Source organism: Suncus etruscus, chromosome 11, assembly GCF_024139225.1.
Source record: "Suncus etruscus isolate mSunEtr1 chromosome 11, mSunEtr1.pri.cur, whole genome shotgun sequence".
In the NCBI taxonomy this organism is placed as follows: Eukaryota; Metazoa; Chordata; class Mammalia; order Eulipotyphla; family Soricidae; genus Suncus; species Suncus etruscus.
In genome coordinates, this window is record NC_064858.1 from 49,967,900 (window position 1) to 49,987,590 (window position 19,691).

General features: G+C 38.5%; 1 protein-coding gene across 4 annotated transcripts in view; it reads left to right on the top strand.

Moving 5' to 3' along the window:
* VEZT (vezatin, adherens junctions transmembrane protein) overlaps positions 1-2,756 on the top strand; it is a 40,360-nt gene extending 37,604 nt beyond the window's left edge. For 3 of the 4 annotated variants that reach the window (XM_049782827.1, XM_049782825.1, XM_049782826.1), the window contains one exon: positions 1,740-2,756. In XM_049782827.1, coding sequence (XP_049638784.1) covers positions 1,740-2,254 — 515 coding nt within the window. In that variant the 3' untranslated portion in view covers positions 2,255-2,756. Of the gene's footprint in view, positions 1-621; positions 729-1,739 lie in introns of those variants that run through there. The other variant, XM_049782824.1, reaches the window with a different exon arrangement.
* Positions 2,757-19,691: the final 16,935 nt, after the last annotated feature.

Consider the following 19,691-nt stretch of genomic DNA (forward strand, 5'->3'; position numbering starts at 1 on the left):
AGCTGAAGAGACACAAATTTCTTAGACTTAAACACTTTCAGTTGGCCTGTTATACTGAATATGTCCTCCAGTCAGCATTGATCAGGAATGTCAAGTAACCTTTAATAGATGGGGGTTTTTTCCTTAAAAACTAGCAGAATTGGGCCCGGAGAGATAGCACAGCGGTGTTTGCCTTGCAAGCAGCCGATCCAGGACCAAAGGTGGTTGGTTCGAATCCCGGTGTCCCATATGGTCCCCCGTGCCTGCCAGGAGCTATTTCTGAGCAGATAGCCAGGAGTAACCCCTGAGCACCGCCGGGTGTGGCCCAAAAACCAAAAAAAAAAAAAAAAAACTAGCAGAATTATAGGTTGAAAAGGCACTAATTATAAATTTGTATCCTTTTTATTCTTTAGTATTTTCTTCATTTAAGCTTAAAAATATCCCTTGACAGTCTCTAGGCTGTTACAGTGATGAAAGTAGTATCTTTTTTTTTCCTTTCTAGTATGTGCTTCTTTAGTTTTCATTTGAAAAGACCATAAAGCTGATGTGAAAAAAAAAACAAGCTGCTGAACTTATAAAATGCAAATTTCCCATGAAAAATCTTGGTACCTCTCCCAGAGTCGTTTTCATCTCTGCCTACAGGGGTAAAGTTGGAATGGAATTAGAGAGGGAAATTCTACACTGGAACCTGTGGTGGGCATATTTTTCAATTGTTGCTACATTCATAGTGGAATTACAGCAACTTAGGAATCTATTTATTGGAAATGAACACATTTCTTTATTTTTGGCTTTTGGGCTACACCCAGCGGTGCTCAGGGATTACTCCTGGCTACCTGCTCAGAAATTGCTCCTGGCAGGCATGGGGGACCATATGAGATGCCGGGATTCGAACCAACCACCTTAAGTCCTGGGTCGGCTGTTTGCAAGGCAAACACCGCTGTGCTATCTCTCCGGCCCCAGAAATGAACACATTTAACAAAATTATTTGCTATTTCTTCAAAGATAACACTGTGTTTTTGTTTTTGTTTTTTTTGCTTCCTGCTTCATAATCTGTTATGTACTAATCCTTCACATTCGGAGGAGAGACTACCTAGCAAGCACCCTAATGCCTGCTGCCATCAGGAGGGGATAACTATACTTTCATTTCCCTTGAAAGGATGCCTTCTGCCATATGGATCTATATGATGCCTGTGTTATGCTTAGTCTTTGATCTTGAATGCCAAATTCTATTTCACTTTTTTTCCCTGTGGCATTTTAAGATTTTTGTTGGGTGGTCAGCAAATAAGTTGGATTGTTTCAGATTTGTTACCCATGCATGCTATATTAATTTGTAAGTATGCATGTGTTGAAGATATTACATCATCGTCATCATCATTATTATGATTTTAGGCCTTTTATCTGACACATTGTTGATGAAAACCAACGATTGTAATTGTTTCCCACTCCTAGATACCAATTCCAAGTCTAAATTACCTATGTGGGACTCAAGAATTTCTATTTCTTTCAAATTTCTGTTTAGTCTTTTGAAAAGAGTATATATAGGGTGCCTTTGAATCTTCATTAAAACCTCATCTCATTTAATTTTTGTGGCATTTTATTTTGTTTTGTAAAGATCGCTGGGTTTATAAATTTAAGTTAATTTGACTAGGAGGTTTTATTTCACTTTTCTTTATTCTTTATAAGAAAAACTACTGGGAGTTTAAAGCATCAATGGGTCCTTATTATTTTTTTTCTTTTTTTCTTTGTTTTTTCCTTTGAAGCTGTGTTGAAACCATTGTCTCCTGTAGACCCAGTGGAACCCATAAGTAATTCAGAGCCATCCGTGGATTCAGATATGGGGAAAGTTGGCAAAAATGATACTGAAGAGGAAAATAGTGAACCTTCCACCAGTGGCAATGAAATAAGTAGGACTGAGTATCTCTGTGAAACTGCTCTAGATGATAACAATAAGGACAGTTCTACAAGCGAACTCTTCCTCCAAGGGACTGAAGAAAGTGTGTGTTACCAATGTGAGAGTGAAGAAGAATCTCAGCAGGCAGATATAAGGGGCCTGGCCACTGCTCACTCGGCACCCAGGGACACTGTTCAGGCCTCCATTAAGGAGAGGCTGGCACAACTACACTTGTCACCAGGTTTTACCTTCACTGCTGGCCTCGCTGCAGAAGTGGCTGCTAGATCTCTCTCCTTTACCACCTTGCAGGAGGAACAAACTTTCGGTGATGAGGCGGAAGAACAAATAATAGAAGAAAATAAAGATGAGCTAGAAGAAAAGTAAGAACCAAAATTCACATGAAGGATTTTATATGTAAAATGCCTTTTATGAATGTGTTTTTAGCTTCATGGTATACCACTAGATATGCCACTGGCAAGGGAAAGTAAGTGCAAGTTTACTATATCTAAAAACTAAGATGTAATTTATATCCATCTGATCTGAATAGACACAACCTAGAAATGGCAGGTCCATAGGAAAAATCATGAATGATAAGGGCTATGTTGAATGAACCGCTGTTTAATTTGCAGCACAACTGATCGGTCTTGGAAATTCTTGGAGTATATCTAATAAGAAATAATAATCTTATCATTTCTTGCCCGAATTTGCTACCACAAAATGACTGGGATAATTCTGAAGCAAGAAAGTGAACAGTTGACTTCTTTATACTGTATTCTTTCAGTTAATAACTGCAGCCTGTTATGTTAATAACAAGTTGTTTGTATTTTATTTCCATTTATACCAATCGTAAAGATGCAGGCTCTGAATAAAAAGAACTGAATTCATATGATTGATGTGTGCTGGGATTTGGAACTAAAAGGTAGTTTCAAACGTTCTGAAACTTCAGGAGGGGGAAAAGTTGTTATTGGGATAGAGCACTTTCTTCGGGTTGTTTTCTTTTTTCTCTCACATGTGTGTATCCAGGAGTTTTAAGATGACTTAATGATCTTTAAATAGAAAAACATGGCTATTGTAAGAATTACATTTGTATATGTTTCTTTTTCTGTTCTTTCTTTTTACAATTTAGTACCAACGGTTCAGTGCCTCACAAATGCAAGGTTTGTGCTCTACCACTGAACCAAATTCCTGTCCATGTTGCAATTAAGAGGTGATGCTAAAATGTGATCTCTGTGGTCCAAGACCCCATCCTGAACTCTGCAGAAAGCTTTTTTCATTTTTGTTTCTCTGTTTTTCTATAAGTAATGGGCACTGCTAACAGAGCTGCTGTTGATTTCTAGCTGTGCTGCCCTTGCCACATGAATGGGATTCCAGAGGCAGCCAGCCAGTGTCCTGAAAACATCCAATTTCCTATATCTGACTTACAAACAGCCTGTAAGGTTGCTTCTAAACAGGCCACCCTCATCTGCTTGCATTTTCAAAGAATGTTGTTTTTAGAAGTATACAGAAATTATCTGGAGAAGCTGTAGGAATTGCTTAATTAATGCTGCAGTCCTAGAAAGGAAATTACACTGAGTCTACATCATTTATAATGTTTAGAGACACACTTCAAATTTCTGTAGCATCACTTTGAGTAAATTTACATCTGAAAAGGATTTTATCTTTTTACTATTTCAAAGACATATGATTTTATATCATGAGGAAAAACTTGGTTCTATTTTATATAGTTCTTTGTACCATTAGTAATTCTAATGTCTGTTGCCAAAAATTACAGGACATAGCCTAAAATTAAGTACTTAGGAATTACATCATAGAGGGCCAGAGCAACAGTAAAAGTTCTTGCTTTGCATGCTGCTACCCTGGGTTCAATCCCCAGGACCCCACTGGGTCCCCCAAGCCTGTCAGGAGTGATCCCTGAATGCAGAATCAAGAATAAGTCCTGAAAATTACTGGGTATGACTGAAAAGTAAAAGCAATTGTATCTTGGGTTTGATCTATTTATCACTTAGAAGAAAAAGCCTGCATTTCAAGGAGGAAAAATTGTATAAATGGCTAATACTGTATATTCTCGAGTATAAGCCAACCCCTTTAATTTTACCCTAAAAGCTGGGAAAACTTACTGACTCGAGTATAAGTCAAGGTGGAAAATGCAGCAGCCACTGGTAAATTTCAAAAATAAAATTACATACCCAAAACAATTAGAATATTTGAGGAATCAGTAGGTTAAATGTTTTTCAATATTTATTGCTAAAGAAAAACTATAAACTAGCAACCATAACTTTAAAATGTTAAATAAAATGCAGAAAACCATAACTTAACAGGTAATCAAGCTAAAATCAAAAAGGTTAAAATCCTTCAAAACTCGATTGCTCCTCATTATCATCTGTATGTCCAAACAGACCTTCAGCTGTATCTGATATGAGGGCATCAGCATAGACATTGTTGTCATCATCGCTGAGTTCACAGCTATCATCATCACTGTTGTCAGTCTCATACAAAATAAAATAGCTCAGTGTTAAAATAGCTCAGTGGCATCCAGTTCAGTTCAGCCACCTACCTCTTCGGCTCAGCGGGGACTTGTGGACTGTGCTGAACCACTGCCCCCTCCAGTAGATGGCAGGAGATGACTGGAGACTGTGTGCATTTGACTCAGTGCACCTGTATAACCCGAGTATAAGCCAAGTTTGGTTTTTCGGCACAAACTCGAGTACATACGGTATATCTTAATAAGACTTCAAATATAGTTTTTTTTAATTACTCAGTTTGCGAACTCCTTTCTTCCTTTAGATTTGGAAAAAACGCATCTAGAAAACCATGGTAATCTTTCTCATAACTGTAGGAAGAATTGTTTTAATCATTTGTTCGTTTTGTGTTTTGTTTTTTGAAAAAACCACATGTGGCAATGATCACAGCTTATTTCTGGCTCCTCACATAGAAATTACTCCTGGCTGGCCCAGGGGACCATAATGGATGCTGGGGATAGAACCTGGGTAAACCACATGTAAGGCAAACACTCTACCCACTGTGCTATCACTCTGGCCCTGCTTTAATGATTTTTAATTTTTTGTTTCATTATATATCTTTGGAGAAGGTATCTTCATAATATTATATCATTTGTATTCAATGCTAGAGTGATATTTTAATAATGAAAGACAGTTTTTTGTTTTGTTTTTGGGTTTTTTTTGGGGGGGGTTGGCCCACACTCAGGGGTTACTCCTGGCTTTGCACTCAGAAATCACTCCTGGCAGGCTCTGGGGACCATATAGGATGGCAGGAATCAGGACTGTACCAAGTAGGCTGCATGCAAAGCAAATGCCCAACCACTGTGCTATAACTCTGGCCCCCAAAAGATAGTTTTTTATAATTCCAGTAGAAGCTTTTTTGTTTTGTTTTTTTGGGGGCCACACCCATTGATGCTCAGGGGTTACTCCTGGCTATGCCCTCAGAAATCGCTCCTGGCTGGGGCCAGAGAGATAGCATGGAGGTAGGGTGTTTGCCTTGCATGCAGAAGGACCGTGGTTTGAATCCCAGCATCCCATATGGTCCTCCGAACCTGCCAGGAGCGATTTCTGAGCATTGAGCCAGGAGAGCTGTCTGGTGTGACCCAAAAAAAACAAAAATAAAAAAGAAAGGAAGGAACGAAGGAAGGAGGAAGAAACGAAGGAAGAAATCGCTCCTGGCTAAGGGGGACCATAGGGGATGCTGGAGGATTGAACCGTGGTCTGTCTTAGGCTAGTGCTTGCAAGGCAGATGCCTTACCTCTAGCACCACCGCTCCAGCCCCGACACTTAGGGTTTTAATGTACAAAGTTACTGTGCCATACCACCACCAAGGAAAATCACCAGATTCACTATCTGTTAACCACACCTTCATCCTTTTGCTCTAGCCTTTGTTTTATAACTAAGTAGCTGGTATGAGTGGGTCCAGATTCTTGCTTGTCTCTCTGATATGAAACTCTCTGATTATTTTAACATTATATTGTCTCTATTACCTGACTTCATAAATAATTTTTTTGTGTGGTTTTTGGGTCACACCCAGCAGTGCTCAGGGGTTACTCCTGGCTCCATGCTCAGAAATTGCTCCTGGCAGGCACGGGGGATCATATGGGATGCTGGGATTCGAACCGATGACCTCCTGCATGAAAGGCAAACGCCTTACCTCCGTGCTATCTCTCCAGCCCCAAATTAAATCTTTATTAAAACTAAATGTGGGGCCCGGAGAGATAGCACAGTGGCATTTGCCTTGCAAGCAGCCGATCCAGGACCAAAGGTGGTTTGTTCGAATCCCGGTGTCCCATATGGTCCCCTGTGCCTGCCAGGAGCTATTTCTGAGCAGACAGCCAGGAGTAACCCCTGAGCACCGCCGGGTGTGGCCCAAAAACCAAAAAAAAAAAAAAAAAAACTAAATGTACTTAGACCTCCTTAGTAACCAATAAATTGAGTTACATTAGAAGTTACTGGAGTCAAGGAAGTTGGGAGAAACATTGAATATAGATTATTAAGGAAAATTTTGGAACATGGGTTTAGAGCATACAAAGGTCCAGGCCTGCATTTAAGTCCTAGATACATTGTTTGAAATCTCTGCATGCAGTTGATTTAATTGTGTCATAGGGAGTTTTCCCATTAAAATTCAAAATCTCCAAATTGCTAAATGATGTGTGCAATTTCTGAAGTCTCAGAAGTAATTAAAAAGGAAAAATTAATGAGCTGAAATAAAGGTCTGATTATAAATGTGCTAGTAAGATAGGTCAAAATATTTAAGACTCAATTTTCTTAAAATGAACATACTGAGCTGGTGTTCCTGGTTCGAGCCCCAGCACCAAGCCCCTGAGCTCAGATTCAGGAGTAGGTGCTGAGAACCACCAGGTGTGGCCCCCTTGAAACAAAATAACAATTATAATAAGAAGAATGATAATAATAATAATATCAATAATATTTTGAATGGCTGGAAAAATAATACAGGGTTTAAGGCCCTGCATCGCCGAGTACAGTCCTGGAGACCCCCAAGCTAGGACCTGTCAGCCCTATAGGGCTTTTAACTTTTAACTACCAACCAGAAAAAGGAGCTGGGAGGAGCCTCCAGGCATACTAAATCACCCACCCATTCCTGATTTGGTTTTGTATTTTATTATTTCACATAATAAAAGTGTTTCATTTTAAAGCATACATGAAACTAAGATCTGCTACATTCTCACAAAATGAGCTTAAGAGTCTTAATTATAAGGGATCCTTGAAATCACTGAATCTGGTGAATGACTCTTGCACAATGAAATAGTAAATATTTTGGTAAATTATTAGAAAGCACAAGGAAAGGAAAGTTCAATCGTATTATATAACTTTACTCAAATAAATAATAGAAACTGTAGGAAGGAGCAGGGGAGGTTGCTCTGCTTACAGGAGCTCCAGGCCTGGAGCCCTGGCACCGTCACCAGAGAATCTCCCTGAGTCACCCCAGAGCACTAGGCCGTCAGGTGTGGCTCAACTTCCACAGAGTTAACACTGCTTTTTTTTTTTTTTTTTTTTTTTTTTTTTTTAGAGTTAACACTGCTTAATTCAACTACATCATCATTGAAATTAGTGTCAATATCATGCCATGAAGGACAACCAAAGTATATTAATTTATTCTTCTACTCCTATTTAATGAATAAATACCAGGTTAGAACAATAATACAATGGATAGAGCATTGTGTGTGCCTTGCACACAATAGATATAGGTTAGACTCACCCTGGTACCACATGTGGTCAGTCACCTGAGCACAGAGCTAGGAGTAAGCCCTAGGCATCACCAGGTATGGCCCAAAAACAAAACAAAGCAATCAATATCTCTGTCCTGCATACTTACATTAGAAAGTGAAGCTACATATACTTTAGGAGAGAGAGTACAGGGGAAATGTTCTACATACCATATATAATAAGCCATTAATCATTGACAAATGACCAATTCATATATGTTAAAGATCAGATAACTGAGGCATATTCATTTAATCATGAAAAATATGGTTTGGTAGGAACTTTTCTAAAATTTATGTTCCACTTTTTTTCTAGAGTATTTAGACTATACTGAACCCTTTGTTACATGAATGTCATTTCCTGTAATGACTTGCCTCTCACAGGTAGTGAGTTGGTCAGATGTACCTGCCCATTATCCCGAGGTCCTCTTCTCTGCTTTGTGCTATGTCTGTTTTTCACAGTCTCTCTATTTTCTTTATAATCAGCTGTCACTTTGTGCTGCTGCTCTGTGTGCCTGTCTCCAACACTAGACCCCTAATTTGCCACTTCCAATCTGTTGTGGACTGAATAACCAGATTGCAACACTTGCTAAAATTGTGGCTAAAAGAAGAGTTAGTAGAATGAAGAAGGCTAAGAGGCTCGTCTGTCTGTTCAAGTTCATCGACTTTGTCTGCTTAGTATCCTTCAGCTTGCCTCTCATTCTTTACCTAGAACATGATCCAAATACTTGGTTGACTTGCTGGTCATGTGTTTGGGTATCAGTTCTATTTTTCTTTTTTTTTTTTTTTTTTTTTGGGTCACACCCGGCAGTGCTCAGGGGTTACTCCTGGCTCCATGCTCAGAAATTGCTCCTGGCAGGCACGGGGGACCATATGGGACGCTGGGATTCGAACCGATGACCTCTTGCATGAAAGGCAAATGCCTTACCTCCATGCTATCTCTCCAGCCCCAGTTCTATTTTTCTATATGTAAATGTTTTCAGAATTTAGCTACGACAGAAAATCTGACTATATAAAATATTGTGTCTAACAAAATATTAATATTTATTCTTGTTCTTTATTCCTAGTATAAGACTTAAACAGGACTATAAATGTGACTTAATTCTGTTCACTAAGATATAGTATTCTTGGTTTGAGACTAAACATGCCTGCCTGCTAATTTAGTAAGAACTGGATAACTCAATATTTGGAGAATGAGTCACTCTAGATCAGTTTACTTTTCAACTCTTCAAGCATTAAAACTTTTTAAAATAACTTCTGAAGACAGTATTTTTAAAATAACATGCACTGCTGCCTTCTAAAACAACATACAAAGTATTTTTGAATTGTTCTTGATACTACAGTAACCAATAAACTAGTTATTGACCAATGTGTGTCCCTTTTTTAAGTGTATCCATTCTGCCTGAATTTTAATTTTCAGTTTTGAGGTTTTGTTGTTGTTTTTGTTTTTGTTTTGTTTTGTTTTGTTTGGCATTTGGCTTTTGACCACATGTTAATGATCTCAGGATCCACTCCTAGCTCAGTCCTCAGTGCTTCTATGTACTCCACCACTGATGGATCTTGCTAGCCCCAGGATTTTAGTTTTCTTGTTTTCAATAGTTGATTCCTCCATTTATATTACTTTTTGCTCAAGTGTTCAGTAGCATTAGACCTTCTCCACCTTCACAGTGCTCCTTCCAGTCTATTTTGGTTTTGGAAATTGGGTAATATATGATAAAGTATCAAAAGGGAAAGTGACTCAGGGTAAAAAAAAAAAACCTGAGGAACAGGGTGTGACTGAAATGCCTAGGATATATGGCATCTCTTACTCTTTACCTATTTCATTACTATCTTCAAAATAAGTTACTAGATTATATAATTCTCAAAAAAAATGTAGCTGTTACTGTTGTTAGTTTTATCTTTCTCTAATTTTTTAGATCTGATTAAAAATAGTCCATTGATTTTAGCATTTTCTCTAGTACTTACTATTTTAACTGGATTCCATATCTGCTGACAATTCCGTTGGCTTCCTTTTTGATTTAAAAATATATTGCTTCTAGAGAAATGTACCTTCATTTCCAAATCATAATGTACATTAAATATGGAAAATAAAACATTCATTATTGATATCATAGAGAACTGAGTAATAAGTTTTCATGATTCACTGCAATTATATCACAAGATTTTATATTCATTATACTTCTTTTTAAGACAATAACTTTTGGCAGCAGTTGAATTTTTAAAGCAACTACTCAACTCCATAGTAGTTAAACTTTCATTCAATTAAATGCATGCTGAAAGCTTAATGAAGGTTATTAGTATTAGATCAAGTGATATTGATGAAATCTAAATTCCCATTGTTACTTTATATTTTGTATGTCCAAATTATCATTTAATATGTTAAGTGATAAATCTTGATTTTTTTTCTCTAATGAAAAGCAAACATGAGTATACATGTTAGTTATTTTTGCATGTAAAGATGGAGTAAATATGCTTTGAAAGGAATATTTTACATTGAACAACTTTGTTTTACCTACAGGCTGATTGAGTTTTGATAAACATGTTAATTCACTCTTCCATCCTACTAAGAGTAATTAAATTAATCTACTTATTTTGTATCCATGCCTGACAGTTTTTAGTTACTTTAACTACAGGAAAGCAATTGGAATACATATTTGTTATAAAAAAAAGAAATGATGATCCAAATCAGTTTCTTATGTTGAGACTGTTTTTTACTGAATAGAAATGATGCCAAATCTGGGTTAATTATACAAGGAGAAAACTTTTCTACTTGCTATAAATAACATGTAAATGTAAAAGAGCATGAACTGGTTCCAGGAGTTGCACACAAAAAACAAAAACACTTAACATAATAAAGAATTGATTTTATGGACAGTTGTTTGATAAGTTAAAAATCATGTGATTATACTTTATGCTGTAAGTTTATGTTTTTGTTTTTGTTTTTTTTTTCTGATTTTTTGAGCCTGGAGAGAAATCCCAGAGCCTTATATATGCAAAAATATCACTGAACTTCATACCTGGGTTGTTTAGTTGTGTGTTTTTTTTTCAATTTACTACTTTACATTGTATTGCTATACATTGATATATTAGTTTGTTCCGATTATTGATTATCTTGAAAATGTGTTATCCACATAGGACAGTATTTAAATTACATATACATATGACCACACTACTTTTAAAAAGTGATGTGGTTGTATGAATATATATTTCCTCCATATTTATACTTTCTCTTTTATAGTATTTTCTAAAGGTTTTCTAGCTATAAACAGTTGTTTGTATGAGTAGTATTTTTAAACTAAAACATGCTGGCTAGAGATATATAACAGGGTGAAGGTTGATCCCTTGCTCATGGCCAGTCCTGTAGGACCCAAGAGCACCCCTCATCTTTGGACATTTGCATTGCCCTGCCTGCCAGATTGGCCAATTGCTGGGCAAAAAGGCTAAAATATGTCTTTCTTTTTTTTGTTGTTGTTGTTTTGTTTTTTGATTTTTGGGTCTCACCCGACAGCGCTTAGGGGTTACTTCTGGTTCTATGCTCAGAAATCGCTCCTGGCAGACTCGGGGGACCATATGGGATGCCGGGATTCGAACCACCAACCTTCTGCATGCAAGGAAACCCTTACCTCCATGCTATCTCTCCGGCCCCTAAAATATGTCTTTCATGTAAGTTTTTTTTTCTTTTGAAATAGCCTAAGAAAAGATTGGGGGCCAATAGTGCATTTGCCATGCATATGGCTCACCCGGGTTTGATCCCCAGCATCCCATATGGTCCCCTGAGCCTGCCAGGAGTGATTCCTGAGCACAGAGCCAGGAATTTTTGTGTGTGGCCAACAAATCAAAAGAAAAAAAAAAAAGAAAGAAAGAAAGAAAAGATATTTTCTTTTCCACCTTTCAATTTCTAAATTGAAGTATTTTTTGTATTTTTGTTACAAACCTGTACCTTGTATTCATACTGTGACTTCAGTAATTCTTACTTGGGCACAGTACAGCATCTGGCAAGATCCAGAAAGCTTCAGAAAAGTTACTCCCATCTCTCAAAGATTGGCCTGTGGTTCTGGCATTGGCCTTGGAGTTTCAAAGAGTGAAAAGCCCAGAAGTCTCCCTGAGGTGAAAGCACTCCTAAGGAGTTTGGTTTTGTTTGGGTTTGTTCTAGGTATGGTCCCAGGGATCCCAGATCAAACCAGGCCCCTGGGCGTATCCTAGAACCAACCTAAACGCGCGCATCATTCCAGGAGCAACGCGAGTATGAAGAATGAAGATAACCTGGGGCAATTAAACATCTGACACCCTCTGCCGAGGTCCGCTCTCTCCTATGTGTGCCTACATTTTGCAGAATGTTGGTTGATTACTCCTGAGAATGTCTTACTGTACTTAGACGTGATCATAATGTTTCAGAGTCAAAATATAATGCATTGTGGGGCCGGACAGATAGCATGGAGGTAAGGCGTTTGCCTTTCATGCAGAAGGTCATTGGTTCAAATCTCGGCATTCCATATGGTCCCCTGAGCCTGCCAGGAGCAATTTCTGAGTGTGAAGCCAGGAGTAACCTCTGAGCACTGCCGGGTGTGACCCAAAAACAAAAGGAAGGAAGGAAGGAAGGAAGGAAGGAAGGAAGGAAGGAAGGAAGGAAGGAAGGAAGGAAGGAAGGAAGGAAGGAAGGAAGGAAGGAAGGAAGGAAGGGAGGAAGGGAGGGAGGGAGGGAGGGAGGGAGGGAGGGAGGGAGGGAGGGAGGGAGGGAGGGAGGGAGGGGGAGGGGGAGGAAGGAAGGAAGGAAGGAAGGAAGGAAGGAAGGAAGGAAGGAAGGAAGGAAGGAAGGAAGGAAGGAAGGAAGGAAGGAAGGAAGGAAGGAAGACAAAATATAATGCATTGTGCTTATCAAATGCCAGTAAGAATTGGTTTTACAAGTCTTATTAGATCTGTTTTTAGGTTTAAGCAGCACACACTCTAAATCTCTGGTGATTGGCTTCTGTTTTTGCTTTTCTGAAATACTTTCTTCTCCATAAGATTCTGTCAGCCACATTTAACATAAATGTTTCAGACAATGCTATCTAGCTCAATGGCATGTGATTTCTAACCCCTTGTTTCTAGAGATGACTGACTGCTTTTATTCTTTTAATTTCTTATGAAATCTCTTACTTATTGAGGTTCTGATATGAGAAGAGGCTCAGTATTGTGGACAGAGCACTGTTGTCCACATGCCCAAATCTGCTTTGGTGTTGGATAAAGACCATTAAGGATGACAGTGGAAAAGTGGGGTTTTTAGCCACATACAAAACAGTGTTTTGTAAAATGGGTTTTTAGTATATTTATTTCCATCTTCTAGCTGTGAATTTTTAAAAATAACTTGACCTAGTTGGTTTATCATGTGGTCTCACATTACAGTTGCTATGTATGTTTTCCTGTTTAATTTCTGAATTTAGAATTTCTAAAGAGTTCTTAAATCAAGCATTATATACTCCCATGCAAAGATCTCCTTTGGGAATGCTGGCATGTCAAGATTTAACCCATGTTTGAGACAATTACAGGCAAATCAAGGGTTCCATGGGTTATAGGGACCCAAGTCTGTTTTGTTCCTCAGCCTTGTCACTGGAGGAGAAGGGAATGGTGGTTTACTAACCCGAGACTGGACCAGAAGGTCACTGTGGAAAACCCCACCCTGGGCTGAGGGCTACAGTGTGGCTATCACAGAGATGCTTTACCCCAGGGATTCTTTCATTTTAGCCATTGAGATTTTATAATGTTTACCCTTCTCCTAAGTGTTTGATAACAAAGCATATTGGGGCTCAAATAACTTTCATATTTTTATTTTTTTATCAAGCCAAGTTATTTAGATGTTTTTCTCATAAATTTAGTGCTAATTTATGCCCAACTTTTCTCATTCGGTTTTCTCCCGTGAATAATATAGAATTAAATAGGTTAATTCTTTTGTTCAGGTATGCCAGAGGTTGACAATTTTTTCATCCGAATAAAAAATATTCAAATTCAGCAACTTTGTGTTAGTGTACTAAGATGTGTACATAGTTTCTGATGTTTCTGACATAGCCTGAAATGTGGAACTTCTCTAAATATATATAGTAAGTGTTCTCGTTATGGAGGGTGAGGAGAGGTATAATATCTTCATTATTATTTAAGAATATATTCTACCGGGCCCGGAGAGATAGCACAGCGGCATTTGCCTTGCAAGCAGCCGATCCAGGACCAAAGGTGGTTGGTTCGAATCCCGGTGTCCCATATGGTCCCCTGTGCCTGCTAGGAGCTATTTCTGAGCAGACAGCCAGGAGTAACCCCTGAGCACCGCTGAGTGTGGCCCAAAAACAAACAAAAAAAAAAGAATATATTCTACCAATAATTTAAATTTTTTCTTTTGGTCGATTATGTTTTAGATCAGGGGTCTCAAACTCAATTTACCTGGGGGTTGCAGGAGGCAAAGTCAGGGTGATCCTTGAGTGCAAAGTCAGTAGTAAGCCTTGAACATTGGGGTGTGTGACCCAAACAACTAAAACAAAACAAAACAAAAAAAGATTCCACTAGGGCAGGGCCACAAAATGTTGTACGGAGGGCCGCAAATGGCCCACGGGCCACAAGTTTGAGACCCCTGCTTTAGATAGATATCTAGATATATGTACAATATCTTCTCCCACATGAGCATTTTAGAAATTATAAACAGTACTTCTTCGGTCACTATATTTTGTCATATTGAATTTTGATCATCTCTTTACAAGGATTTTACAAGAACCCAATAGTAGGTTTCTGTATGTATATATTACTATTCTTCCTTAATGTAATATATCTCTAATAAAATTTATATTTTTATACCTTTGTTGAGTGCACATTTTGGGGGTTTTGTTTTGTTTTAATTTTGTTTTAGGGTCACACCTGATCGTGCTCAAGGGTCATTCCTGATTCCTCACACAGGAATCACTCCCGATAGTGCTCAAGGGACCATATTGGGTGCCAGGGATTGAACCCAGGTCTGCTGCATGCAATGCAAGCGCCGTACCTGCTGTACTATCACTCTGGCCCCATGTGTGTACTCTTATTTACTTGGGTATTTGCAATATGAATTATCCTCCAAGCTAAAGAGTCTGTCTTCTCTTTTTCTTCCCTGATAATATTTTTCAGAATTTGTTACTATATCATTAAAATAGAGCAGTTTTGATTTGCCTCTCCCTGATGATTAGTGATGTGGATCATTTTTTCATATGTCATTTGGCCATTTGTATTTCTTCTTTGAGGAAGTGTCATTCAACTGCCTCATATAACTCATAACTAAAAACATCAGACTGCATTTTAAAACTCCATTTTCACCATTCTTAGAACTGTTAGCCATAGTCTACTCGAATAATTTTTGTTGATTTATATAAACTCCCTGACAGCAGATATTCTGAATCAAGAAGGAAGTTAACATCCAATAAAGTACTTTGGGAGTGAAGTAACTGATTTAAATTTTTCTAGGTTGTTCTTGTGAACAACTGGCTTCCAAAGATTGAACACTAGTTTAAAATAAAAATAGCCCTTTTAAAACTGAATTTGGGACTAAATAAAACACTTTTCAGAAGAGATTTGGGGCAAGAAATAGATATTTACAAAGACAATCATTAAAAGGTAACCTTTGGTATTTACTGAAGTAGGAAATAAAGTAGAATGTACTTACTCTACCAGATTCTGAAGTTATTGGGTAGAAAATATCCCATATCATAATCACTCCTTGTCTTCACAATTTGCTTTTGAAAGTCTGTAGCAGATGTACTGTAGCCATTGAAAATGAAGTTGGCAAATAGTAGTTTTCCCTGAATGTACATCTATAAAAAAGTGAATATACTATTTCAGAATCTGTTTGTACAAAATAATCCTAATTGTTTGAAGATCTTAAATGTGTCCCTATGAGAAAATGTTAGTGTTTTATACTTTGGTGGGATGTTGGCCACACCCAGTAGTGCTTAGGGGTTACTTCTGACTCTGCTCTCAGGAATCATTCCTGTCAGTGTTTAGGACATTATGGGATGATCGGGATTGAGTCTAAGTTGGCTGTGTGCAAGGCAAATGCCTTTCCTACAGGAGTATCTCTCCCACCCTGAAAATTGTTAGTTTTTATACACATGAAATAGACATCAAACATATGCCTAGAATATGACTATGTGGTTGAAGAGGACATATACTCAATTTTCTCAAAGTCCTAACTTAGTATTAAAGCCAAATCTAAATAGAAAAGGTACCAGTGTTTATTCATCATTCTGATAAGCTGCCTGGTTGATACATTTCTTTTTATAGCTAGCATCAGAAAGTCAATAGTAGGGCCCGGAGAGATAGCACAGCGGCGTTTGCCTTGCAAGCAGCCAATCCAGGACCAAAGGTGGTTGGTTCGAATCCCAGTATCTCATATGGTCCCCCGTGCCTGCCAGGAGCTATTTCTGAGCAGACAGCCAGGAGTAACCCCTGAGCACTGCCGGGTGTGGCCCAAAAACCAAAAAAATAAAAAAAGAAAAAGAAAAAGAAAAGAAAGTCAATAGTAGATAAGAACCTCTATTGGACAAGTGAGAAGCCAGGGACACATTCAAGATCTGAAGTTCAGTGCCTCCCCAACTCCATAATGTCAGCAGTAGCACTAGAGACCCCTAAGTTCCAGGCTGACTTGGGACCCTGAAGCATCACTGGGGTGACTCTGGGCTAGGTCATAGGACCCTGGCATTGAACTGTCTGGCCCAGCTAGCCTAGCTAAGTACCACTAGGAGTGAACCCAGGAACCAGAGCACCAATTGGGAAGATAGAAACCATAACCCTGCTTCTCTAATACAGGCAAATCACTCAATTCTATTGAGCCAGTTTTCTCTCCACAAGCAAGACTGACATTAGGATTTATAAATTGATCTAACCTCTAAATTTACCAGGTTCCTTATTAGTAAAGAAATACGGCTTTACTATGTAAATCCAAGTTTTGGCTATTGTGAATAAAGCTTCAATAAACATTAGGGGTTCAAGTTTTACATATTCCTTGTAAAGCTAGTGTTTATATATCCATTGGACTAATACCTCAGAGTTGTATCAGTGGATCACATAGTATTTACATTTTAATTTTTGTTTTTGTTTTGTGATCACACCCAACAGTGCTCAGGGGTTACTCCTGGCTCTATGCACAGAAATCATTCCTGGCAGGCTCGGGGGACCATTGGGATGCCGTGTCACCCACATGCCAGGCAAATTCCCTACCTGTTGTGCTATCACTCCAGCCACTACATTTAAGTTTTCAAAGACTCCCCATACCATTTCCCAGAGGCTACAGAGTCGCCCCAATACCAACAGTACCCCAGTGTTCCTAGACCTCTTCCTCACTAGCACTTGTTTTCAATCTATGTCATTGTGAAATTGACTTGCATTTCTCTAATAGAGTTTTTCAACCACTGTGCTGCGGCACACTAGTGTGCCGTGAGATATTGTCTGGTGTGCCATAGGAAAAATTCCATTTTCATTTGTAACGTGCGGTTCGGCTCACAAATAGACTAATCATTAGATTATTTCATAATAAAGTAATTATAAAATAATTTCTTTGTGTTTGATTCTTTTTCAAGAGAATTACTTTATATATAATCAATATAGGCACAGAGTTAAAATTTTTTTAACATTTTCTTTTTTTTTTTTTTTTTTTTTTTTTTTTGTTTTTTGGGTCACACCCGGCAGTGCTCAGGGGTTACTCCTGGCTGTCTGCTCAGAAATAGCTCCTGGCAGGCATGGGGGACCATATGGGACACCGGGATTCGAACCAACCACCTTTGGTCCTGGATCAGCTGCTTGCAAGGCAAACGCCACTGTGCTATCTCTCCGGGCCCTTTTTAACATTTTCTAATGGTGGTGTGCCTCGTGATTTTTTTTTTTCATGAAAAAAGTGTGCCTTTGCACAAAAAGGTTGAAAAACACTGCTCTAATGCATGATGCTGCATAATTTTTCACGAGTCTAAGACCATCTCATTGTCTTCTGGAAAAATCTTTTCATATCTTTCCCATTATTTGGGAGTTACTTGTTTTGCTTTCCAGTTATGTGGATTCTATATATATTTTTGTTTGGGTGATGCTAACCAGGTGATTCCTGATTTTGTACTCACAAGTCCCTCACAGAGATTCAGGGAACCATATGGGTGCTGGAGATTAAACCTGCATTAGTTGTGTGCAAGGCAAGAGTCATGCCTGCTGTACTATTGATCTGACCTCTCTTTACATATCTTAGATATTGAGCCCTAGTTAAGTGTATGGTATGCAAGTATCTTCTTCTAACTTCAGGGCTGTCCTTTGGTTTGTGAGAGTTTCTGTGTAAGAGTGTAAAAGTCAATAGTGTAAAAAAATTCTGTGTGTGTAAAGAGGATTTTTTTTTTAAATGTAGAGGCAGAGAGATGGCTCGATAGGCTAAAGCACTGCATGCAGGAGACCTGGGTTCAATCCCTGGCAATTCATGGTCCCCTTGATCACCACCACAGGGACACCAAATACTGAGCTGACAGTAGCTTTTGAGTATCTTTGGGTACAACCTAAATGTTTAAGGATTACATGTTGAGGCTAGAGCAATAGTACAGCAGGCAGGGTGCTTGCATGTGGCTGACCAAGGTTCGATTCCATATTGTTCCCTTAGCATCCCATATGATTCCCTGAGTACCTCAGGAGTGATTTCTGAGCACAGAGCCAGGAGTAAGTCTTGAGTACCACCAGATGTGGACCAAAAGCCAAACACAAAGAATTACATTTTAATTTCTGTGATCTCATTTGTTTTCTTACATTTATTTCCCTTATCAGTGGAGTTGAGCATCAAATAGATCTCTAATGATGAGGTCCTGGAGTATATTGCTTGTGTTTTTTTCTGTGTTTTATGGTTTGGAATCTCACATTCAGAACTTAATATACTTTTTAGAACCTAATATATTTTTAGTTGACTTTATATGTTTGGTATTAGTGGTCTGGTTTCATTTTTGTGCATGTGACTGTCCAATTTTCCCAACACCATTTGTTGAAATGTCCATCTATTTTCTTTTTCTTTTTAATTTTTTGAAATATGTTTCTTTCTCTGTCTCTTTCATTCTCTCTTTCTCTCTCTTTCTCCCCTTCTTCTCCCACCCCAAATGCCGGGTGGTGCTCAGGGTTTACTCCTTGTTCTCTGATCAAGGTCACTCTTGGTAGTACTAGGAGGAAACAAGTTAAACACTGGTCAGCTGCATGCATGACAGTTGCCTTTCCCACTGAATTATTGTTCCATCTTCCATAAAATGGTAGCATTGGGGCCGGGCGGTGGCACTAAAGGTAAGGTGCCTGCCTTGCCTGCGCTATCCTTGGACGGACCGCAGTTCGATCCCCCGGTGTCCCATATGGTCCCCCAAGCCAGGAGTAACCCCTGAGCGTTACTGGGTGTGGCCCAAAATCCAAAAAAAAAAAAAAATGGTAGCATTGAGTTGACTTCTTGTAGCCAATTTTCCCACAATAAGCAGAAAGTACTTGGATGGTAGAGGAAAATGTGTAACTTAATAAACATACAAACAGCACAGCAAACTTTATATTCAGTTTATCTCAGGCTAAGTTGCAACCCATAAGAAAGAGAGAAAGCTTTAGTGTTATGGTTTTCCAGAAATAACGATCAAAATCACAGAGCAATATTAGACTAAACACAAAACTCAGATTTATAGATATTGGGACTGGAGTGATAGCACAGGAAGTAGGACTTTTACTTTGCACATGGCCAACCCAGGCCAGTCCCCAACACCCTAATGGTTCCGAGTCAACCAGGAGTAATTACTGAGTGCAGAAGCAGGGCTCAATTGGTGTGGCCCCAAAATCAACAATAATTTATAGATATACATAGACCAGAGTATGAACACATTGAGAATCAAAATGTCAGATTTTTCCTTAATGAAATGTTGACTCCCAGTTGAACATCCAGATTAGAATGATCTTATCCAGAATACTAAGAGCTCTTGGTATTTTCCCCCATGACCTCATATTTTAAAGAATTTTATCTTTCACATTATCTACTAACTAAATCTATAAGATGTGCCCCACCCTTAATTTTAACCAATAAAGGCACTTGGGGCTACATAGTTTGAGTGTGCTATATGCTAAGCA